Genomic DNA, 1,489 nt, shown 5'->3' with positions numbered 1-1,489 from the left:
ACAGGGGAAAATTCAGCTGGACAATAAAGGAAGAATTCTTCCTCATGGGGGTTGGACCTCAGTCCTTGGAAATTTTAAGAACTCCATGGGACAAGGGCTGGAGAAACCTGACGTAAGTAGCCATTAAGGCTCTGAGCCCCTCTTGAGCAGTGGGGTGGGAATGGGTGAGCTCCCAAGGTCCCTTCCAACCCTTGACATTCTGGGATTCTGGGATTTGCTAATGGGAGAGGATCTGACCTGGTGCATGGAGCTAAAAACTTGTGTGCAATAGGTGGGCAAAACCCAACTGCAAACGTATTCAGGCTGCAACCCTGCCTTACAGCCAGCACTGATGGCTGCCATGACCCTCGTGGACTTCACCCCCATAGGAGAAGCAGCGGCAGAAGTGACAGACTGACTTTCAAAACAATGTTTGCTCGGTTGAGGAGAGGCTGGTGCCCACAGTGACAGGAATGAGATGGCTCGGGTGCTCCCTGTCTCTCTAGGGCCAGATTAAAAAAAAAGAAAAGCACATCTCTGCCGCTATTTGGTTTGGAGTCCAAATGATAGCCAAGCTCATTTATCACCGGGTCTTCAGCCTCTCCGGACCTCAGTTCCTAACCTGTCAAAAAGCACATTTCCCCTCTCCGGTGTCTTCTCTGGGCATGTTTTTTTCCCTGGATGCACACCCGAATCGCAGGCTCTATCCGCAAAGGGGTAGCACCACATTCAGGTGGGGCTGGCCCTCACAGTTTCACGAGATGGAAAGGTCCTCATGTCCATGCTTTCGGATACAAGGAATCCTTGCAGACAAGAGGGAATTAACTCTCATAGACGGAAGAACACTACAGCACACAAATCCCTGATACGCACCCCGCTGCTTTTAGTGCGTGATGAGACTGAAATGCAACCACCACCAAATGGGGCACTGCCACCGGTCCATTTGGACAAACCAGCTACGGTGTCTTGGGTGATGATGGTGCTTTTGCCAGTATCTCCATTGCTGCACTGATGTCTCCCTCTGCATCAATCAGTGCCTGCAAGTTTGCACCTTGGTCGTGGAAGCCCATGGCACTGAGCTGCTCCATTTGCCTCTTAAATCTGGCCTGTAGCGCCTCCTCATGCGTCTCCACCTGGCCTTCTTCTTCATCCTCATCTGACACCAAAATTGCATCGCACTCAGACATACTGCTTTGTGCCGAGTCGTCCGTGCTTTCCAGATCCAGCTCCACATGAGAGTCCTCCAAACTAAGTATAAAATCAGGTACTTCTCTGGAGAGGGTCTGTAATCCCAGCTGGACCTGTAGCAACGCCTGCAGTGCCCTGGGGTTTCTCAGCAGGGACGAAATCTCAGCGTTCTCCATCTCCGGTGGCAGCTGCTGTGCCTGGTGAGATGGAGAATTCCCATCGCTTGACACGTAAGCACTGTTCAGCAGCATTTGTGCTGGGCTGTCGGGGCTTGTTAACGCCCTCCCCAGGTTGTGCAGGAGTTCTGGGTCTCCTGCTAGCT

General features: G+C 52.0%; 1 protein-coding gene across 1 annotated transcript in view; it reads right to left on the bottom strand.

The window, feature by feature from the left end:
- Positions 1-935: 935 nt before the first annotated feature.
- LOC104122183 (ubiquilin-2-like) overlaps positions 936-1,489 on the bottom strand; it is a 1,790-nt gene continuing 1,236 nt past the window's right edge. Inside the window, exon 3 of the mRNA XM_009634283.1 lies at positions 936-1,487. Within this exon, the coding sequence (XP_009632578.1) occupies positions 936-1,487 (552 nt within the window). The remainder of the gene's footprint in view (positions 1,488-1,489) is intronic.

This window comes from Egretta garzetta, unplaced genomic scaffold, assembly GCF_000687185.1.
Source record: "Egretta garzetta isolate BGI_Z169 unplaced genomic scaffold, ASM68718v1 scaffold652, whole genome shotgun sequence".
In the NCBI taxonomy this organism is placed as follows: domain Eukaryota; kingdom Metazoa; phylum Chordata; class Aves; order Pelecaniformes; family Ardeidae; genus Egretta; species Egretta garzetta.
Note: the sequence above shows the minus strand (reverse complement) of the source record. Positions and strands in the feature narration are given on the sequence as shown.